The following is a 22,283-nucleotide window of genomic DNA, read 5'->3' on the forward strand; positions in this document are numbered from 1 at the left end:
CGACACAATCCTGTCTTGGAGCTCTACGGACAACTCCTTCGACCTCATGGCTTAGTGTTTGCTCTGACATGCACTGTCAACTGTGGGACTTTTTCTAGACAGGTGTGTGCCTTTCCAAATCATGTCCAATCAATTGAATTTACCACAGGTGGACTCCAATCAAGTTGTAGAAATATCTCAAGGATGATCAATGGAAACAGGATGCACCTGAGCTAAATTTCGAGGGTCTGAATACTTTTGTAAATAAGGTATCTGTTTTTTATTTTTAATACATTTGCAATAATGTCTAAACCTGTATTCGCTTTGTCATTATGGGGTATTGTGTGTAGATTGATGAGGTAAAAATATTATTTAATACATTTTAGAATAAAGGCTGTAACGTCACAAAATATGGAAAAAGTCAAGGGGTCTGAATATTTTCCGAATGCACTGTATATTGTCTTTTGCTGTGTTTGCACTGACCCAATTATTATTATTTTGAATGATGATGTTGGAGGTCCCTTAGAGTGCAGGAAGTACACCGTTACCTGATACTGCCTCAGATCAACAGTCTAAACAAGTAGCCTTGCACAAGTGTGATGGAACGGCTCATAGGAGCTTAACTCCTGTAGTGGACAGCTTAATTCTACAACCTTGATTCTACAAGTGGACGCTAGTCTGTCGCAGGGCCTTCCCCCAATCTATCTCCTTAATGCTGTGGTGTATGAGGTCCCATTTTTACTGTCTTTGGTATGACTCGGCTGGGAATCGAACTACCAACCTTCCAATCTCAGGGCAAACACTAACCACAAGGCCATTGAGTTGGTTATATACTAAACTGTGACATGGCCTTTAATTTGTTCCATTTGCAGAACATATTCAGCTGAAATTAGAAAAACTAGTGTGTCATACCTTTGTTCATGAAACATGTTGAAAGTAAAAGATTGTGTGCTAGGCACAGTTCTGACTGAAACACAGCTTGAGAGAATTATCCACAGCCTTTGAGAACTATTCCAACCTAATGGCTGCGATATCTTCCCAGTTATAGTTGTATTTAGTCTGCGTTTGCTCCTGATTTGGGCATTGCAAGGTAGCTTTAGTAGCCATTTGTTTACACGCTCATGTTACTGGTAGGATATGAACCCCAGTCTCCCGCTCCGGAACCAAATGTCTTAACCATTAGACCCAAAAATATTTAGTCCTTGGCCAAGGGTGGTTTTAAGTCGCAGTCAGGGCTACTTCATCACTAGAGCATTATAACTCACATCTGCTACACTTATCCTATAAATGTTTTTCTAAAATCTGGCCTAAATGACAGCTGTGTTTCCCACTGTTGTCATTGTAATATCCTGTGTGTTACTGTCAAACCTTTTGGTTTTCAGGAGATCCAGGGCCAGAAGTATAGGCAAGAAATATATATAACCGTAAAAGCATTGGTTTTTTTCATGTTAACATCAGAAGCCTCCTCCCTAAGTTTGAGTTATTCACTGCGTTAGCACACTCCGCCAACCCTGATGTTCTAGCAGTGTCTGAATCCTGGCTTAGGAAGGCCACCAAAAATTCAGAAATGTCCATCCCCAACTACAACATTTTCCGTCTAGATAGAACTGCCAAAGGGGGTGGAGTTGCAATCTACTGTAGAGATAGCCTGCAGACCTCTACCATACTATCCAGGTCTGTGCCCAAACAGTTTGAGCTCCTAAAAAGAAAGGAGGACCAAGGCACTCTTCATTTAATTAATTAAAATGCCTTTATTAGTATGGCATGTTCAATAGAAACAAGATTTTTTAAAAATCCGACGTGTTTCGGCTGCATGGCCTTCGTCAGGGAGTACAAAGAAATAATACAATGTCCTCTTTTGAACAGCTTTTCCAATTAGCCCTAATTTGAAGAGCTGATTGGACACACCTAGTAAGCAATACTATACACATTAAAAAGTGAAATACTGTAACTATGTTATCATACAAATACAACTCCAACTAAGAAGTATCAGAACACTTAGAAAGGTAGTTCTAACCTTAAATATGACTGGGAAAAGTGTCCTAACATCAAACTAACTATGGAGTACAGCAAGGATAACATTACTTTTTTGGACCTCGACATTAGTAAAAATGACAAAGGTTGTTTGCACACATCAATCTTTAGGAAGCCTACAGATGGGAATACCATTCTGAGGGCAGACAGCTTTCACCCCAAAAGGCTAAAAGAGAATATTCCATATGGCCAATTCCAAAGAGTCCGCAGAATTTGCGATCAGGAAACAGACTACAGTGTCAAATCTGCTGAATTGGAGAATCTCTTCTTGAATCGGGGTTACAGCGTTCAGGTCCTGAAAGATGCAGGTATAAGAGCTGGATTACTTGACAGAGAGAACTTGTTGCGAAGGGGAGTGCCTCGTGATACATCAGAGAGAGTGTATTTTGTTACAAAATACAGCACTGAAGCAGAGAACATTAAAATAATCATTAAAAATAATTGGGGAATCATCCAAAGTGAGATGCTACTATGCCAAGTCTTTCCTGAGCCACCAGTCATAAAGCTTTAAGAGATGTCCTACCCTAAATGACAAATTAGTCCACAGTTATCTTCCGGGTGACTCTCAAAAAACTTGGCTTGACCACAAACCCAAGGGCTCTTTTGCCAGTGCAACCATTGCAGAAATATTGCACAGAAAAAGTATTTTGTTGACACAGCTTCCAAAATGGAGTATTACGTCAAGCATTTAATTAACTGCAAAACCACTCATGTCATCTATAGATTGGAATGTCCACAGTGCAAGGTGTTCTACATTGGACGGTCAAAGAGACGCCTTCAAGACCGCTTAGCGGAACACAAGTACGCCATACGGGTAGGCAATGAAGACTACCCCATGGCAAGGCACTACAAGTCCTTACACCATGGTAACCCTGCCTCCCTACAAGCTATGGGTATTGATCATATTCCGGCCTCTATTAGAAAAGGGGACCGTCTGAAACAGTTAAACCAAAGGGAACGTTTTTGGATTTACAAACTACAGGCCACTAAATACCCTGGTTTAAATGAAGATATGGATTTCTCACCCTTCCTGTAGGGTTGTGATAGGTCTATTTGCTGTCATCTAGTGGACATTGTGCTCAATTGCCCTCAGCTATGTTTAGACTGTTGTTGTTCATGTTTTGCTGGTTTCTAGTGTACTATGGAATATATTGCTTTCTTATTTTTGACACTTTTCCCAGTCATATTTAAGGTTAGAACTACCTTTCTAAGTGTTCTGATACTTCTAAGTTGGAGTTGTATTTGTATGATAACATAGTTACAGTATTTCACTTTTTAATGTGTATAGTATTGCTTACTAGGTGTGTCCAATCAACTTTGTAACCACTCCCTCTTCAAATTAGGGCTAATTGGAAAAGCTGTTCAAAAGAGGACATTGTATTATTTCTTTGTACTCCCTGAGGAAGTCATGCAGCCGAAACGCGTCGGATAAAAAAAAAAATATTGTTTCTATTGAACATGCCATACTAATAAAGGCATTTTAATTAATTATATGAAGAGTGCCTTGGTCATCCTTTCTTTTTGATGACCAATTCACCCCTTTGACTAAAGAGCACCTTCTGTCTACCAACATTTACTATTGTGTACCTTAGTAGCGCTTCCCTTCCTACTAGTTTGAGCTCCTACTCCTAAAAATCCACCTTTCCAGAAATAAGTCTCTCACTGTTGCCGCTTGCTACAGACCCCCCTCAGCTCCCAGCTGTGCCCTGGACACCATATGTGAATTGATTGCCCCCCATCTATCCTCAGAGTTCGTACTGCTTGGTGACTTAAACTGGGATATGCTTAACACCCCGGCCATCCTACAATCCAAACTAGATGCCCTCAATCTCACACAAATTATCAAGGAACCTACCAGGTACAACCCTAAATCCGTAAACATGGGCACCCTTATAGATATCATCCTGACTAACTTACCCTCTAAATACACCTCCGCTGTCTTCAACCAGGATCTCAGCGATCACTGCCTTATTGCCTGCGTCCGTAACGGGTCAGCGGTCAAATGACCACCCCTCATCACTGTCAAACGCTCCCTAAAACACTTTAGCGAGCAGGCCTTCCTAATTGACCTGGCCCAGGTATCCTGGATGGATATCGATCTCATTCCGCCAGTAGAGGATGCCTGGTTGTTCTTTAAAAGTGCTTTCCTCTCAATCTTAAATAAGCATGCCCCATTCAAAAAATTCAGAACTAAGAACAGATATAGCCCCTGGTTCTCCTCAGACTTGACTGCCCTTGACCAGCACAAAAACATCCTGTGGCGTACTGCATTAGCATCGAATAGTCCCCGCGATATGCAACTTTTCAGGGAAGTTGGGAACCAATATACACAAGCAGTTAGGAAAGCAAAGGCTAGCTTTTATAAACAGAAATTTGCATCCTGTAGCACTAACTCCAAAACGTTTTGGGACACTGTAAAGTCCATGGAGAATAAGAGCACCTCCCCCCAGCTGCCCACTGCACTGAGGCTAGGAAACACTATCACCACCGATAAATCTACAATAATCGAGAATTTCAACAAGCATTTTGCTACGGCTGGCCATGCTTTCCACCTGGCTACCACTACCCCGGTCACCAGCTCTGCACCCTCCGCTGCAACTTGCCCATATCGAATCACACCGTACCTTCTCCGCTATGCAATCTGGTTTTCAAAGCTGGTCATGGGTGCACCTCAGCCACGCTCAAGGTCCTAAACAATATTATAACCGCAATCGATAATAGACAGTACTGTGCAGCCGTCTTCATCGACCTGGCCAAGGCTTTCGACTCTGTCAACCACCGCATTCTTATTGACAGACTAAATAGCCTTGGTTTCTCAAATGACTGCCTCGCCTGGTTCACCAGCTACTTCTCAGATAGAGTTCAATGTGTCAAATCTGAGGGCCTGTTGTCTGGACCTATGGCAGTCTCTATGGGGGTGCCGCAGGGTTCAATTCTTGGGCCGACTCTTTTCTCTGTGTATATCAATGATGTCGCTCTTGCTGCTGGTGATTCTCAGATCCACCTCTACGCAGACGACACCATTTTGTATACATCTGGCCCTTCATTGGAAACTGTGTTAACAAACCTCCAAACGAGCTTCAATGCCATACAACACTCCTTCCGTAGCCTCCAACTGCTCTTAAACACAAGTAAAACTAAATGCATGCTCTTCAATCGAACGCTGCTGGCACCCGCCCACCGGACTAGAATCACTACTCTCGATGGGTCTGACCTAGAGTATGTGGACAACTACAAATACCTAGGTGTCTGTAGACTGTAAACTCTCCTTCCAGACTCACATTAAACATCTCCAATCCAAAGTTAAATCCAGAATCGGCTTCCTATTTTGCAACAAAGCCTCCTTCACTCATGCTGCCAAACATGCCCTGGTAAAACTGACTATCCTACCGATCCTTGACTTCGGCGATGTCATTTACAAAATAGCCTCCAACACTCTACTCAGCAAATTGGATGTAGTCTATCACAGTGCCATCCGTTTTGTCACCAAAGCCCCATATACTACCCACCACTGTGTCCTGTACGCTCTTGTTGGCTGGTCCTCACTACATATTCGTCGCCAAACCCACTGGCTCCAGGCCATCTATAAATCACTGCTAGGCAAATCCCCGCCTTATCTTAGCTCATTGGTCACCATAGCAACACCCACACGTATTATGCGCTCCAGCAGGTATATCTCACTGGTCATCCCCAAAGCCAACACCTCCTTTGGCCGCCATTCCTTCCAGTTCTCTGCTGCCAATGACTGGAACGAACTGCAAAAATCTCTGAAGCTGGAGACTCTTCTCTCCCTCACTAACTTTAAGCATCAGTTGTCAGAGCACCTTACCGATCACTGCACCTGTACACAGCCAATCTGAAATTAGCCCACCCAACTACCTCATCCCCATATTGTTATTTATTTTGCTCATTTGCACCCCAGTATCTCTATTTGCACATCATCTCTTGCACATCTATCATTCCAGTGTTAATACTAATTGTAATTATTTTGCACTATGGCTTATTTATTGCCTTACCTCCATAACTTGCTACATTTGCACACACTGCACACATTTTATATTTTCTGTTGTATGTTTTGTTTTACCCCATATGTAACTCTGTTGTTGTTTTTAATCGCACTGCTTTGCTTTATCTTGGCCAGGTCGCAGTTGTAAATGAGAACTTGTTCTCAACTGGCTTACCCGGTTAAATAAAGGTGAAATAAAATTAAAAATTAAAAAATATGACTTTTAAAATGCGATTACTTTTTGTAGATTAAAGGTTTTTTAAATAGTGGTACAGTCTGCAGCCTTTTAGTAAAATGGCTGATACGGCCCCCAGGTGCCAAATCTGGGGTGGCTCCATGTCTACATCTTCTCAGGGTCCATAAACCTGTTCCAAATTGTACTGCTCTTCTGAATTGTAAAATAATGGTAGGCCAACCGTTGGTGGACATTTTGAAAAATGACTGCCATGCTCCCGCCAGGGTCCAAATCTAGAATGGCTTTATATCTGAATCTTTTCAGGTGTGCAGGTAGCCTAGTGGTTAAGAGTGATGGGCCAGTAACTGAAAATCTGTTGATGTGCCCTTGAGGAATGCACTTAACCCTAATTGCTCTTCTAAAATGTAATGATTTTACATAAACACCAAATTTGCACAGAGATAGATTTATCACAAAATGCACAATTGTTCCTTATTTTCCATTTTAGAAGCTTGATGGGAAGATTCAGGGCCATGCATAGACCTTTTGGGGGGCATGTGCTCAAAAAAAAAAAAAGATGGATGATAAACGAAGGCCTAATCTGTTTTTGGCAGGCAAAACAGGAGGAAATTAAACAAATTATTTCTGGCCACTAATCTGGATATGCGCACCAGCCTTTGCGCGCCAATGCTGATGACTGGCCATTGACATTGACCAACAATCAAGACGCGCGGCACAACTTTCGATTGTAAAAGCATAGATGAGAATTTAATGATGACTTGCGGGCAATGAGTTCAGAACAACGACAAAAAATGTATACAAAAAATACATAATTGGGGGTCAAATTAATACAGTTGGTCTAATTTACTTGAAACGAAAGTCTACTGAATTGAGACTTTGTCCTTGTTTCTTGGCTATTTACATTGTTTTGTTCACAAGCTAAGTTGATTTTCTATATTTGAGTTTCGACTGCTAAGGAAGAGAAGACAACGCTTCTACTAGTTACAATCAATCTCACAGGCACAAACATGACTCGAGTCGCACTACCACGGTAACCTCCCGCCCTTAAAGGGGCAGGTGAAATGTTTTGTCTCGGCAGTGATATGTTGGTTAAAAGACACAAGTCATAAAACATTGAGTTATTCAATTTACCATATTAGTTACTTCTTACTAGTAATACACTTATTGTTTTATACACTTATTGTTTTAGAAACATTACAAAGCATACTCAGTTTTTTTGTGTTTTGTTGGTGTAATTTTAATCTACCTGCCACAGTAGCTGGTGGGCTAAAAAGTTAATGCTATGCCCTGATGTGTGGTTTGATCATGAAAGTGACCCGTGGGGCCTCAATGTGTCTAAACTGGATCTTTATTCCACATTTTGTTGTGTTACAGACTGAATTAAAAATGGATTCAATATTTTTCCCCCACACAATACCCCATAATGACAAAGTGACATTTATTCTTTAGAAATCGTTGCTAATTTATTGAAAATGAAATTCAGAAATATATCTAACATGGCAGCGATTACTCCTGTGAGTCTTTCTGTGTAAGTCTCTAAGAGCTTTGCACACCTAGATTGTACAATATTTGTACATTATTGTTTTCAAAATTATTCAAGCTCTGTCAAGTTGGTTGTTGATCATTGCTAGACAGCCATTTTCAAGTCTTGCCATAGATTTTCAAGCCGATTTAAGTCAAAACTGTAACTAGGCCACCCAGGAACATTCAATGTCGTCTTGGTAAGCAACTCCAGTGTATATTTGGCCTTGTGTTTTGGTTATTGTCCTGTTGAAAGGTGAATGTCTCCCAGTGTCTGTTGGAAAGCCACCTGAACCGGGTTTTCTACAGGGCTTGACATTAACTTTTTTAGCAACTTGTCCTTCGGCCAAGTAGGACCCCTAGTCAAAAAATCCTATAGGATTCCAATTAAAAAAAAACTATTAGAATCCAATAGAAAAGCCTATCTGATTTTGGAACCTATCCTATATAATTGTATCCTATAGGATAGAATCAATCCTATTAGGACCTATCCTATAGGACTGGTTCCAAAATCTGATTGGGTTTTTCTATTGGATTCTTGTATTGGAATCATATAGGATAGAATCCCATAGGAGTCCAATAGGACTGGTTTCAAAATCTGATAGGATTGAATCCCTCCCATATGGTGGTGGTGTGTTGAAGAGGTTGAGAACCTCAGGGAATTATCACTGGTGTGAGTAGGCAAAAAGATGGAGATTGTGCTCCAGAGAGACACGGGAGAAAGACTGTTCCTCAGTTTACTGTTCTTCAATCTTGATTGCAGTTTAACATAAAATGTTCAGGTTTCTGTGCCATATTTATCTGTGAAATTGTCCAATAAAGCTACATATTAGATTATTTGCACTAATTTCCTGTATGTGGACAGTATGTGTTACTACATTACACAACCTCAAGTTTTGACCACATCGAATTGAGGGCAATTACACATCCTTTTTACGTCAGATTAGTGATGTTAATATAAACGTTTATAGTTATCACAATGACACAAAATTGATTGCTTAAAACAGATCAATATCATTGGTTTTGTACTGTTGATTTTGACGGTCTTAGAATTCTACTATAATTTTAAAACTCAAATGGCAGTGAAAATTCAGGGTGCTCTCTGTATAAAAGTTGCAGTCTCACACCAATACATGGATTTGAGAGTCAAAGTATCACTCAAACAACAGCCAACTCGTCACTTGATATCCTATGGCGGATCGTGATTAAATTACAAAGCAACTGATTTGTTCCCCGTTTCAGCAGCCTCACAAAACTTCCATTTGACATTCTAGAATGTATGTAGATTACCGTCTTTAGCAAATTCTCTTCTAACCAGTGCCTTTATAAAGTATTCACACCCCTTGACTTTTTCCACATTGTTGTGTTACAGCCGGAATTTAAAATTGATTAAATTGAGATTGTGTTACTGGCCTACACACAATACCCCATAATGTCAAAGTGGAAATGTTAGAAATTTGTTCAAATTAATTAAAAATGTAATGTTGAAATGTCTTGTATCAATAAGTATTCAACCCTTTGTTATGACAAGCCTAAACAAGTTCAGAAGTAAAAATGTGTTTAACAAGTCACATAAGTTGCATGGACTCACTCTGTATGCAATAATAGTATTTAACCTGACTACCACATCTCTGTACCCCACACATACAATTATCTGTAAAAAGTGAATTTCAAACACAGATTCAATCACAAAGAACAGAGAGGTTTTCCAATGCCTCACAAAGAAGGGCACCTCTTGGTAGATGGATTTTTAAAAGAAGCAGACATTGAATATCCCTTTGAGCATGGTGAATTATTAATTACACTTTGGATGGTGTATCAATACACCCAGTCACTACAAAGATACAGGTGTCCTTCCTAACTCAGATGTTGGAGAGAAAGGAAACCGCTCAGGGTTTTCCCCATGAGGCCAATGGTGACTTTAAAACAGTTACAGTTTAATGGCTGTGATAGGAGAAAACTGAGGACGGATCAATAACATTGTAGTTACTCCACAATACTAACCTAATTGACAGAGTGAAAAGAAATCCTGTACAAAATAAAAATATTCCAAAACATGCATCCTGTTTGCAACAAGGCACTAAAGTAATACTGCAAAAAAAAAAAGTGTCAAAGCGATTAACTTTCTTTCCTGAATACAAAGTGTTATGTTTGGGGCAAAACAATACAACACATTACTGAGTGGTGGTGGGATCATGTTATGGGTATGCTTGTAATCGTTAAGGACTGGGGAGTTTTTCCGGATAAAAAATAAACGTAATGGAGCTAAGCACAGGCAAAATCCTAGAGGAAAACCTGGTTCCGTCTGTTTTCCACCAGACACTGGGAGATGAATTCACCTTTCAGCAGGACAATAACCTAAAGCATAAGGCCAAATCTGCACTGGAGTTGCTTTCCAAGAAGACAGTTCCTGAGTAGTCGAGTTACATTTTTGAATCTATGGCAAGATTTGAAAATGGTTGTCTAGAAATGATCAACAACCAATTTGACAGAGCTTGAAGAATTTTGAAAAGAATAATGGGCAAATATCATTCAATCCAGGTGTGCAAAGCTCTTAGAGACTTACCCAGAAAGACTCAAAGCTGTAATAGCTGCCAAAGGTGATTCTTACATGTATTGACTCAGTGGTGTGAATACTTATGTAAATGACATATTTCTGTATTTACAGAAATATGTGGCAACAGTTTGGGGAAGTCCCTTTCCCATTTCAGCATGACAATGCCCCAGTCCTAGCAGCAATGTTCCAACATCTAGTGGAAAGCCTTCTCAGAAGAGTGGAGGCTGTTATAGCAGCAAAGGGGGGGACCAACTCCATATTAACGCCCATGATTTTGGAACGAGAAGTTCGACGAGCAGGTGTCCACATACTTTTGGTGTATATATATTTATATATATATATATATATATATATATATATATATATATATATATATATATATATATATATATATATATTTTTTTTATTGACCATATTAAATTAGCATCATTGTAATTGCGCACACATTGATGTCAGACATGCAACTACCCCAATGCTCTGTTGCTGATGACTGGGATGAATGCAGGAGCAGATTTCAGGAGCAGGACAAGACACCCCCTTTTTGACTGATGACTGATATAACGGCATGTATGTGATAGGCCCATCTGGCTTATATGATTATGATGGTCATAATGCTTCTTGACAGTGTCATAAAGTGTATTTTCTTAGTCCAAGTAAAATGACCCAGGATGTGTTTGGGGAAGGCCCTTTCCTGTTTCAGCATGACAATGCCCCAGTGCAAAAAGCGAGGTCCATACAGAAATGGTTTGTCGAGATCGGTGTGGAAGAACTTGACTGGCCTGCACAGAGCCCTGACCTCAAACCCATCGAACACCTTTTGGATGAATTGGTACGCCGACTGCAAGCCAGGCCTATTCGCCCAACATCAGTGCCCGACCTCACTAATGCTCTTGTGGCTGAATGGAAGCAAGTCCCCACAGCAATGTTCCAACATCTAGTGGAAAGCCTTCCCAGAAGAGTGGAGGCTGTTATAGCAGCAAAGGGGGGGGGGACCAACTCCATATTAACGCCCATGATTTTGGAACGAGAAGTTTGACGAGCAGGTGTCCACATACTTTTGGTCACGTAGTGTATATGCCATTGTAAGTACTTAAAAAAAAAAAAACACTTGGTGGTATGCTGTGCCAGGTAGCCTCTGAAGCTAAGCAGGGTTGGTTCTGGTCAGTCCCTGGATGGGAGACCAGATGCTTCTGGAAGTGGTGTTGGAGGGCCAGTATGAGGCACTCTTTCCTCTGGTGTAAAAAAAATATCCCAGGGCAGTGATTGGGGACATTGCCCTGTTTAGGGTGTGAACTTTTGGATGGGACGTTTAAATAGGTGTCCTGACTCCCATGGCACTTATCGTAAGAGTAGTGGCGTTAACCCCGGTGTCCTGGCTAAATTCCCAATATGGTCATCTAATCATCCCCAGCTTCCAATTGGCTCATTCATCCCCTATAACTATTCCCCAGGTTAAATGAGAACGTGTTCTGATTCAACTTACCTAGTAAAATAAGGGTTATAAAGTTACACTGAATACATACACTACCAGTCAAAAGTTTGGACACACCTACTCATTCAAGGGTTTTTCTTTATTTCTACAATGTAGAATAATAGTGAAGACATCAAAACTATGAAATAACACATGGAATCATGTAGTAACCAAGTGTTAAACAAATCAAAATATATTTTATATTTGAGATTCTTCAAATAGCCACCCTTTGCCTTGATGACAGCATTATCTCTACATCAAGAGGTAGTCACCTGAAATTAACAGGTGTGCCTTCTTAAAAGTTAATTTGTGGAATTTCTTTCCTTCTTACTGCGTTTGAGCCAATCAGTTGCGTTGTGACAAGGTGGGGGGGGGGGGCTATTTGAAGAATCTCAAATATAAAATATATTTTGATTTGTTTAACACTTGGTTACTACATGATTCCATGTGTTATTTCATAGTTTTGATGTATAGAAGATAGCCCTATTTGGTAAAAGACCAAGTCCATATTATGGCAAGAACAGCTCAAATAAGCAAAGAGAAACGACAGTCCATCACATGAAGGACAGTCAATACGGAAAATGTCAAGAACTTTGAAAGTTTCATTAAGTGCAGTCGCAAAAACAATCAAGCGCTATGATGAAACTGGCTCTCATGAGGACCGCCACAGGAAATGAAGACCCAGAGTTCATTAGAGTTACCAGTCTCAGAAATTGCTGCCCAAATAAATGCTTCACAGAGTTTAAGTCACAGACACGTCTCAACATCAACTGTTCAGAGGAGACTGTGTGAATCAGGCCTTCATGGTCGAATTGCTGCAAAGAAACCACTACTAAAGGACACCAATAAGAAGAAGAGACCTGCACGGGCCAAGAAACACGAGCAAAGGACATTAGACCGGTGGAAATGTGTCCTTTGGTCTGGAGTCCAAATGTGAGATTTTTGGTTCCAACTGCCGTGTCTTTGTGAGACGCGGTGTGGGTGAACGGATGATCTCCGCATGTGTAGTTCCCACCATAAAGCATGGAGGAGGAGGTGTTATGGTGCTTTGCTGGTGACACTGTCTGTGATTTAATTAGAATGCAAGGCACACTTAACCAGCATGGCTACCACAGCATTCTGCAGCGATACGCCATCCCATCTGGTTTGGGCTTAATGGGACTATCATTTGTTTTTCAACAGGACAATGACCCAACACACCTCCAGGCTGTGTAAGGGCTATTTTACCAAGAAGGAGAGTGATGGAGTGCTACATCAGATGACCTGGCCTCCACAATCCCCCGACCTCAACCCAATTGAGATGGTTTGGGATGAGTCGGACGGCAGAGTGAAAGAAAAGCAGCCAACAAGTGCTCAGCATATGTGGGCACTCCTTCAAGACTGTTGGGAAAGCATTCCAGGTGAAGCTGGTTGAGAGAATGCCAAAAGTGTGCAAAGCTGTCATCAAGGCAAATTTGAAGAATCTCAAATATAAAATATATTTTGACTTGTTTAACACTTTTTTGGTTACTACATGATTCCATATATGTTATTTCATAGTTTTGATGTCTTCACTATTACTCTACAATGTAGAAAATAGTAAAAATAAAGGAAAACCCTTGAATGAGTAGGTGTGTCAAAACTTTTGACTGGTACTGTAGGTGTCAACAATACTTTTCAAACAGTTGCTGGGATAGGCCTAAGACCAGAGATTGTTGTCAAACTTTACTTTAACCTCTATGGGATCGGTGTCCCGTATATGGGACGGTTGAGCTAACGTGCGCTAATGTGATTAGAAAACTTTCCAGGACATAGACATGTCTTATATGGGCAGAAAGCTTAAATTCTAACTGGACTGTCCAATTTACAGTAGCTATTACAGTGACAAAATACCATGCTATTGTTTGAGAATGCACAACAACAACAAAAACGTATCACGGCAACTGGTTTGATACATTCACCTCTGAAGGTAAATAATGTACTTACATTCAGTAATCTTTCTCTGATTTGTCATCCTAAGGGTCCCAGAGATAAAATGTAGCATAGTTTTGTTTGATACAATCAATTTTTATATTCAAATGTAGGAACTGGGTTCTACAGTTTGAACCCCTGCTGTCTCTGGCTCCACACCCACCCCGCCCGGCCATCTAGATGTGTGAAAGTTAGTGTATAAGCTAAAGATCCATCATGTATGACATTCCTGGCAGTGTGTAAACTTACATTTTGTATTACCATATCATTTTTTTATGTTCTCTATAGTTATGTACTTGAAAATGTATCATTTGACCAATTCGGCACATTTGGGCCGACTTGATACAAAATAGTCCAGTTTTGCAATGCTTCACTGGATCAACCTGAGACTTTGCACACACTACTGCCATCTAGTGGCCAAAATCTAAATTGCGCCTAAACTGCAATATTACATTGTGGCCTTTCTCTTGCATTTCAAAGATTCTGTAACAAAAAAATAAATAGAAAACGCATGTTTTTTTTTGTTTGTATTATCTTTTACCAGATTTAATGTGTTATATTCTCCTATAGTAATTTCACATTTCCACAAACTTCAAAGTGTTTCCTTTCAAATGGTATCAAGAATATGCATATCCTTGCTTCAGGTCCTGAGCTACAGGCAGTTAGATTTGGGTATGTCATTTTAGACAACATTTTTTTTTAAAAGGGTCCGATCCTTAAGACGTTAAAGAAAAGAGAAACACGCACTCTTGCTTATCACTTATTATATTAAAGCTTACATAGCTTAAACATAACTTTAAAAAAAATACGTGATACAAGCAAGAGCACTGTGCAGGTTTCTCTTTTCTTTAAACTGTCATCACATTATTCCCACATACTTGCAATGAGATAACTCCGATGTGCAAGTGCTTTTTAGATTTTTTTAGTCAAACTTTACTTGACAGCATAGCCTATAATATGTGGTTTGATCATGAAGTTGAGCGGTGCCTCGATGTGCCTCAGTTTGAGCTCAGAGAACCCAGCAGTCTCCAGATCTTTCCATGTCGCCCTAACTACTTCACATCCATCCCCAAAGTAGTACCATATCGGCTGGAGGACGTGCTGGAAGAAGTATGTCCAAGAGGATGGGTCCGCCACTACATGCTCCAAAAAGTACAGAGCACCACCCTGTTGGACATTGAAACAACAAAAGTTACCACCTTCAGTCCATACCACTGTTTAGTAGAAAGTAACTGACTATTTAGTTGAAACTTATAAACATGACAGTCTTCTAAAACTAGTCACAGTAGGGCATTTATGTTTAGTGATTCAAGTGCCTGCACAGTGGTGTATTCATTACCCACTAGCTCGTGTAGTTTCTGATGATTCAATCAACTAAATTGAATGAGTTACAGTGTAGCTATATTGCATACGTTTGGTGGCTGCTATAGCTCACTGCAACTTCCCAGCTATCAGCTATAGCCTAATATTCATAAGAAAGTAGTTTCAATCATTAAGACTACACAATCTACACAGTAAGCCCTAACAATAGTGGAGACCTCAGTTATACACAGTGTACAAAACATTTGGAACACCTTCTTAGTATTGAGTTGCTCCCCCTTTTGCCCTCAGAACAGCCTCAATTCGTCAGGCCATGGACTCCACCAGGTGTCGAAAGCATTCCACAGTGATGCTGGCCCATGTTGACTCCAATGCTTCCCACAGTTGTGCCAAGTTGGCTGGATATCCTTTGGGTGGTGGACTATTGTTGTTACACACGGGAAACTTGAGCGTGAAAAAACAGCAGCGTTGCAGTTCTTGACACTCAAACCAGTGCGCTTGGCACCTACTACCATACCCCGTTCAAAGGCACTTAAATATTTTGTCTTGCCATTCATTCTTAATGGCACATATACACAATCAATGTCTCAATTGTCTCAAGGCTTAAAAATCCTTATTTAAAAATCCATCTACACTGACTGAAGTGGATTTAACAAGTGACATCAATAAGGGATCATAGCTTTCACCTGGTCAGTCTGTCATGGAAAGAGCAGGTGTTCCTAATGTTTTGTATACTCAGTGTATAATCTCTGTTGACAGCAGCGCGTTAATGACATTTCTCTGAAAAACATAATTTAACTACGCTGAAAGCTGAGACCATGGCCAATATTTTCAATTTGGGAATGGATGTATTGTTTCCTTTCCCCATGGATAAGCGCTCAAATGTTTCTACTATAAATAAGAAAAATCAACTTACAGGCCTTAGTATGCGATGCGCCTCCTGCAATGTTCGCGGTATGTCGTTGACAGAACACAGCACAAGCGTGCAGACCACAACGTCCACGGAGTCATCTTTCACTGCCCCCATGTCCTCTCCCGAAGCGACCACAAAGCTTTCAAATATTAGGTGATCATTGACAGTCAGGTTCTTTTGTAGATACTTCTCGAAGTGAGGATTGGGGTCGGTGCAAACCACCTTGCAACCAGACGGGTAGAATTCAAAGTTAGCCCCGCTTCCGCAACCAATCTCCAAAATGCGAAGCGGGCCATTGCCTTTGGTGAACTCTGAGAGATTGCTGAAAAGATCCTTCTTTTTGTCGTTCATTTTCTTGTTGTAGGTCGAAGATATCTTGTACATTAGAAATGGAAAGACACGCTTGTAGATGCCATACATGCCAACCACCTCCATTAATTGGAGGGGCAACGTTACTGCCTTGAAAATAAGCGTAAAGAAATTCATTAAAAAAGTCATTTTGCGTTTGTTGAGTCCTGATCAACTGCAGAAGCTGATATAGTCCAAATAATGTGTTGTGTCAAGCTCTTCTTCTTCTTTGTCTTCTTCTTCTTCTTCTGTGGATTTTTTATGACGGTTGGCAACCAATTTTAAGGTGCATTACCGCCACCAACTGGACTGGAGTGTGGACCAGAAACTGGAAGGTCAAAATCCTACCCAATATTCTCGTCTCCCTAAGGAAACGAAATACATAATTAAAAACTATATCCCCTGAAGATTTCCCCAGAAGTTCAGTTAATCTTGGCTCTTCAACCCAATAAGTCCTCAAATCTAATAACAATCGCTCCCTTTCCCTCCCATATTTCTGGCACTGAAATATACTGAACAAAAATAAAACTCACCATGCAACAATTTCAAAGATTTTACTGAGTTACAGTTCATATAAGGAAATCAGTCAATTGAATTAAATCTATTATGCCCTAATCTATGGATTTTACATGACTGGGCAGGGGTGCAGCCATGGGTGTGCCTTGGAGGGCATACAGTGCATTCGGTCATAACCATGACATAATATGTCATAACGGCTGACATAACCTGTCATAATATGCTCATAACACTGTCATGACCCATATATTTACACCTGTTGTGACATATAGTATATTATTTTATTTTATGGCTGGTTATGATACCTACATAAGAGTGTCAAAACCCAGATTTATTCAAATTAGTTTTTTACCTGCCAAGAAGTTTCCTTTCGTTTGAAAGTTTGTTTCTTAAATCCTTTGATGTTGTTGTTGTTGTAATGAATTCTTTACAGTCATGATTTTTTAAATTACATTTGACATAACTTGTAGAAAATACACTTTATCACACTGTCATGAAGCATTATGACCATCCTGTGTCACTTTACTTGGACTAAGAAAATACACTTTATGAAACTGTCAAGAAGCATTATGACCATAATAATCATATAAGCCAGATAGGCCTATCACGTACTCCAGTAAGTGAACGTGTCAATTGAATAGTATAAAGGCACCTTATCTTCTGAAATGCATTAGCTACTATTGCCCATTTCCCCTTATGCTTTGCTCTGTTTGTTCATGCCAGTATGCCAGCCAGGTGTGACAAGGCTTGCTCTCTAGCCAACTGAACAGAGGGGAATTATCAATGCTGTCATTGAAATCTCCCTCTTTTAAATGACTAACTTATTGCGTCAGCTCTCTGCCGATGACCATTATACTGACTGCTGTGCACTTTGCTCCTACCTTAGCTGTCTTTGCCTATCTTGTATATCTGTCTGCGTAGCTGTCTTTCATGATGTTACAGGAATGGTATGGCTGTTGTTATGTGAGCATAGGTTCACTTTAAACCCATATTAGTTTAGAAGCAGTGTACACACATCAGGTAACTTGCAGGTGCAGGACTTCTTTCATCACATACACCTATTAACACACAGCAAGTGAAACATTCTGTTTATTTTGAGAGTGCATCATTTTAAATGTAAAGATATTAAACCAAAATGTATCTGTAAACCTGGTGTTGATTTGTTAGTTTGCATAAACAAACACATTGGTCTGGGGAAACACTTTTAGAAAAATTAAAGATGCTACCTACCATACTTTCACATGATGTGTGATCTGTGACAAATAAAAACTCAACATCCCATCTGTGACTCAAACCTAGGCTTGCCTGCTTATTATTGTACAGAACCAGTCAAAGTTATACATGTGATAAATTCGTAATACTTCACAGGTCTTCTGCAGAAAGATTATTCAGCCTTTGGAAGTTGTGTCATGGAATGACAGAGTGGACACAGACAGCCCATCACTACCACTGTCAAATTCAACACACCAGACCAGCGCCAGCCACCCAGCAGTACAGTAAGGGCTTTCTTTAAATCAAATAATCAGAATAGTGATAGGAAATGTTCAAAATCTGTATTATTGTCAGTGTTATTATTGCTAATTTTAATGTACTGTAGTGATTGTACAATGTAGGCTAGACTATTTGTTTTTTTACATTTACGTAATTTAGCACACACTCTTATCCAGAGCAACTTACAGTGGTACGTACAGACATTTTCATATGTCAAATCAATGGCCAGGAGAAAACTCCAAAGTAATCATACCTAACATTTTTGTCTGATAAGGTGGTCAGAAAATACTCTTGTCCCAGACTAAGATGTATAATTTCCTGACCAGGAAAAACTCACTGGCCCTGCACATGTCATGCAGACACAGCACATTGCTCATTGGATAGAAAGGGCCCATTAGTGAGTTTATTTCCACTAGATGGCAGTGGTCCTCTTCTCCTAGTATTCTGAGCCTCCATTCTCCCTGAAGAACAACCAGCTTGTTGCACTAGAATTTGGTTACAAAGAGGTGATCTCATCAGATGAATACACACTCTATTTTATGCAATACAGACAACTTTATTAGGTGAGAGATATTGACAATGTTGAGTTAAAGATGTGAGAGTAAATTTTATGCACAAGTAAGTAACAAAAGCAATAGCATTAAGAAAATAACATTGTTACACTGAACAGGTGTTGATAATACTTTTCAGCCAGTGGGCTGGGATATGCCTAAACCCAGAGAATGTAGTTTCTGACTTTACTTGACAGCACAACCCATAATGTATTGTTTGATCATTAAGTTTATTGGTGCCTCAATGTCTCCTTGTATTGTTAATTGTTTTGGATATTGTCTTGGTCTAGGCCTATATGATCAGGACAATTTTTTAAATAAGATAATATTAAACCTTTTTTAACATTTAACCTGTCTTCTTTTGAGATTAAAGTCTTATTTACTTCAAGATATGAATTGCCACAATGATGTTTGTTCTTCAAATTATGTATTTTATTAAAAATGAAAAATGAAGTATCTTGACAAATACATTAAATGTTTAGTTTTTCCAGGTTTATGCTTATTTTTTATGTTTTTTGCTCTCAACATTCATTTTTTTAATTAGAAAAACAACAAAATTGGATGTTCTAAATCCATAACAATGCTTAAACCACATCAGGAGACCACTTTTGAGGTCTGGAAAAAAACTAGATACATTTTTATTTTGGGATGTAGTTAGCATCATCGCTAATGGCTACACGAAGTGGTAAACACTCGCACCACACACACATAGACAGGGGCATTCTCGTTGCCTCTTCAGAAAGTTGCAGGAAATTCGAATCACTGATACATTCTGTTCATGTCTTATGAACTAAACTTGGGCAAATTAATACATTTTCAATACATTAGTTGATTCCCTACTAAGGTCAATACATGTTTTAATATTTTTTAATGCCTGGATTCTGTGAGGGCCCTAATTATCATATTTGGACCAGAATGAGGCTCTCCACTAGATTAGATTAGATATTTCTATATTGTCTGATTTTCACAGATATTTACTTTACATACAAGAAAATCCACTGCGATATGGTGAGACATGGCATAGGCGAGACATAACATCAAACATACACATTCATGAAAAAATTAAACAAGAATGACAGCTTAAGGACTCTTACCCCTCCCTTCCACATTACAATGCTGTCCCTCCTATACTCAATGTTACACATCTCCTTAATGTCCAAGGTCCCTGATCGTTGCACGTAATGTTATTGCACAACCCTATAGATCCAATGTCCATGCTTATTTAACACATTTAGTTATATTTCACTTATCACTTTTCACTATTGCCCGTTCCCAAATGAGTGAATCTACTGTATCCCCATGTCCCTAATGTCCTCCTTATTTGTTCATAAGGGTGAGTGCATGTGGCACATTCGTTTTTGTACCTGACCAGTTTGCACAGGGGGATTCTGTAGTGCTTCCTGGATGGCAGGAGCACAAACTCTGAGTTGAGCACATGGGAAGGGTGCTCTGCTATTTTGTTTGCCATCCTCAGCATGTTTGTGTGGTAGCTGTTCAGAAAGGTTTTGTTGGTCAGCTTACCGATTTATTTTTGAAGCAGTTTTCAGCAGACTTGTCACCCTGGCTTTTGCCTGTACCATGACACTGTTGTACCAAGCAGTGATGCAGTACTGCAAAACACTCTGGATAGTGGAGCAGAAGAACAAGTTCAGTATTTCCAAGCTTGCTCCGAAAGACCTCAGCCTGCGGAGAAAGTACATGCGCTGTTGCACCTTAGCACACATAGTCCACATGGACACTCAATCTCAGGGCATGATCAACATACTCCCAGGTATTTATAGGAGTAGGCCTGCTGGGTATATTCACTGTGAATGACGACCTGGCTTCGGTCAGCCACTGACCTGGGCTCAAAGATAACCTCCTGTGTTTTTGTGACATTCAGGACCGAAGCACAAGGCTGTTTACACTGTCTAGGTACAGTGGGAGGTCGCTGTTGTCATCCATTAGGGCCAGCAGGATGGTGTCATTGGAGAACTTAATGATGTGATGCTTGGTGTTTTGACTTGTGCAATCGTTGGTGTACAGAATGAAAAGGACGGGTGAGCTCACACAACCTTGCAAGGCTCCGCAGTTGATGACCACAGGAGGGGAGAAAGTGTTGTTCTGTCACTGAGAAATGAGTATTACCAGTGAATGAGGTGTGGGTTAATGTCCAGTTCTTTCATTTTGGCTAGTAGAAGGTGTGGTTGTATGGTGTTAAAAGCAGAGGAAGAATCTATAAAGAGTGCTCTGGCGTAGGTTTTTGGTTGGTCAAGATGTTTCAGGATCAGGTGTGTGAGGGTGGTCACCACATCCTCTGTACTGCACCCGTTTCTATAGACAAACTGGTAAGGGTCCAGTTTCCTCTTCGCAGAGAGTTTTAGGTTCCGAGCCACTATTCTCTCCAGAGATTTGACGAGCACTGAGGTCAGAGCCACTGGTCGGTACTCATTGTGCTCCTTGGGGCATGGCTTTTTGGGGATGGGGATGAAATGAAATGTTTTCCAGGCCTGTGGTATTGTGTGTGAGTCGATGGATAACTGGAAGATGGGTTGCCAGACTGGGCCAAGCTCCTCAGCAAACGTCTTGAGGCTCACATTATCTGGTCCAGAGGCCTTCCTTGGGTTCAGCTGTTTAAAAACCTTTGTGACCTGCTCTGTGGTAACGATGATTTCCTCTGCGTGAGAGTTAGGGACAGTCTGTAGGACTGCAAAGCAGGGATTATGGGTGTCAAATCTTTTGTAGAACAGGTTCAGTTCCTTCACAAATGTAGGCTCATCCTCCATGTGGAGGGGTTTGCAGGGTGTTGACATGCTGGCCATGCTCTTTATGGTTTGCCAGGCTAGCCTATTGTTCCTGCAGTGATGATTCACCATTTTCATCAAATGTTTTCATAATTTATCTGCAGATAATCGCTAAAAAGCCTAGGCCTACCAGTAGGGAGCCAAATGAATGGCTCTCTCACTGATGCGATTCGGTAGGTTACACTGACTCACGAGACGAGAGTCACTCACTTTAGCGTCACTGTCTAGCCCCGACATGCTAGGAAAGGAAACCTAAGAAATCCTTTAGTTTACTTGTCCCGATGCAATACTATGGACATACAGTATAATCAAGTTGCATTATTTATGAATGGCAAAGGGATATAGGAGATCGACTTTATTCAGTCAGTTCGACACCTGTTTAGTTGTCAATCAACGCACAGTAAATAGCTGACTATGTGCCACGACTCCGCATAGCTGGCTATGTGAAAAAAGTGAAAGAAAATAAATGAATGTGTCAGAAAACAATCATTAGGATAAGTCGTGGATTTCGTCTTATCGTTACCATTTACATTACATGGGACATGCAAATTAATGCGCATCATGCTCTCTCTCCCTACTCTGTGTACATTTTTTTGACTGCAACTAGAAATCTGTATATAATGACGATATGCTCATGTCGCCGCCCT

The 22,283-nt window shown here is 40.3% G+C and overlaps 1 protein-coding gene across 1 annotated transcript; it reads right to left on the reverse strand.

Moving 5' to 3' along the window:
- Positions 1–14,556: 14,556 nt before the first annotated feature.
- Positions 14,557–16,547, reverse strand: LOC311138262 (thiol S-methyltransferase TMT1A-like). Its single transcript, XM_084172939.1, has 2 exons — positions 15,951–16,547; positions 14,557–14,881 (listed from the first exon to the last, which is right to left on the reverse strand). The coding sequence occupies exons 1-2, from the start codon at positions 16,443–16,445 to the stop codon at positions 14,648–14,650; spliced, it is 729 nt and encodes a 242-aa protein (XP_084029065.1). The 5' UTR covers positions 16,446–16,547; the 3' UTR covers positions 14,557–14,647.
- Between the last annotated feature and the right edge of the window lie 5,736 nt (positions 16,548–22,283).

This window comes from Coregonus lavaretus, assembly GCF_964263955.1.
Source record: "Coregonus lavaretus genome assembly, chromosome: 12".
NCBI lineage: Eukaryota > Metazoa > Chordata > Actinopteri > Salmoniformes > Salmonidae > Coregonus > Coregonus lavaretus.